The 1,151-nt window shown below is 52.7% G+C and overlaps 1 protein-coding gene across 1 annotated transcript in view; it reads left to right on the top strand.

Moving 5' to 3' along the window:
* Positions 1 to 1,117, top strand: part of LOC130588148 (complement decay-accelerating factor-like) — a gene marked incomplete at its 3' end in the record, with an annotated part of 5,372 nt that extends 4,255 nt beyond the window's left edge. Inside the window, exon 4 of the mRNA XM_057389107.1 lies at positions 1,018 to 1,117. Coding sequence (XP_057245090.1) covers positions 1,018 to 1,117 — 100 coding nt within the window. The remainder of the gene's footprint in view (positions 1 to 1,017) is intronic.
* Between the last annotated feature and the right edge of the window lie 34 nt (positions 1,118 to 1,151).

Raw genomic sequence — 1,151 nt, 5'->3', positions numbered from 1 at the left:
GCATCCCTGGCTCAGTTTGTGGGAATGAATCCTTGTCTTTCCTGGAGGGCAGATCTGGAGCTCTCTGATCCATCCCTGGCTCAGTTTGGGGGAATGAATCCTTGGCTTTCCATAGGGGAGATCTGGGGCTCTCTGATCCATCCCTGGCTCAGTTTGCAGAAATTTTTGGTTTTCCTGGAGGAAGATCTGGGGCTCTGTGATCCATCCCTGGCTCATTTTGGGGGAATTTTTGGCTTTCCTGGAGAGAGATTTGGAGCTCTCTGATCCATCCCTGGCTCATTTTGGGGGAATGAATCCTTGGTTTTCCTGTAGGGTAAATCTGGGGCTCTCTGATCCATCCCTGGCTCAGTTTGGGGGCATCCTTGGGTTTCCTGTAGGGTAAATCTGGGTCTCTGTGATCCACTCCTGGCTCATTTTGGGGGAATAAATCCTTGACTTTCCTGGAGGGGATATTTGGGGCTCTCTGATCCATCCCTGGCTCGGTTTGGAGGAATAAATGCTTGGTTTTCCTGGAGCGAGATCTGGGGTTCTCTGATCCTTCCCTGGCTCATTTTGAGGGAATAAATCCTTGGTTTTCCTGTAGGGTAAATCTGGGGCTCTGTGATCCACCCCTGGCTCATTTTGGGGGAATCCTGGGGTTTCCTGAAGGGGATATTTGGGCTCTCTGATCCATCCCTGCCTCATTTTCGGGGAATCCTTGGTTTTCCTGGAGGGAGATCTTGGGCTCTCTGATCCATCCCTGGCTCGGTTTGGGGGGATTTTTTGTTTTCCTGGAGAGAGATCTGAAGCTTTCTGATGCATCCCTGGCTCAGTTTGTGGGAATGGATCTTTGGTTTTCCTGTAGGGTAAATCTGGGACTCTCTGATCCACCCCCTTGCTCAGTTCTGGGAATCCTTGGCTTTCCTGTAGGGTAAATCTGGGGCTCTGTGATCCATCCCTGGCTCAGTTTGGGGGGAATCCTTGTTTTTCCTGCTGAGCAGCTGATCAGGGAGCTGAGCAGAGCCCTGCTGTTCACAGCCAGGCCGTGCACCTTCCCCGGGGAGCCGAACAATGGCAGGCTGGTGCTGCCTGCATCCTTCACCTTTGGCTCCACTGTGAACTTCACCTGCGACACTGGGTAAGCCAGCAGCACCTGGGGCACCGGGTTCCTT

The sequence above is a fragment of the Malurus melanocephalus genome, unplaced genomic scaffold, assembly GCF_030028575.1.
Source record: "Malurus melanocephalus ecotype Western Australia unplaced genomic scaffold, MMel_1.1 scaffold_3513, whole genome shotgun sequence".
Taxonomy (NCBI): domain Eukaryota; kingdom Metazoa; phylum Chordata; class Aves; order Passeriformes; family Maluridae; genus Malurus; species Malurus melanocephalus.
The sequence above is the reverse complement of the archived record's forward strand: the minus strand, read 5'-3'. Positions and strand labels throughout refer to the sequence as shown.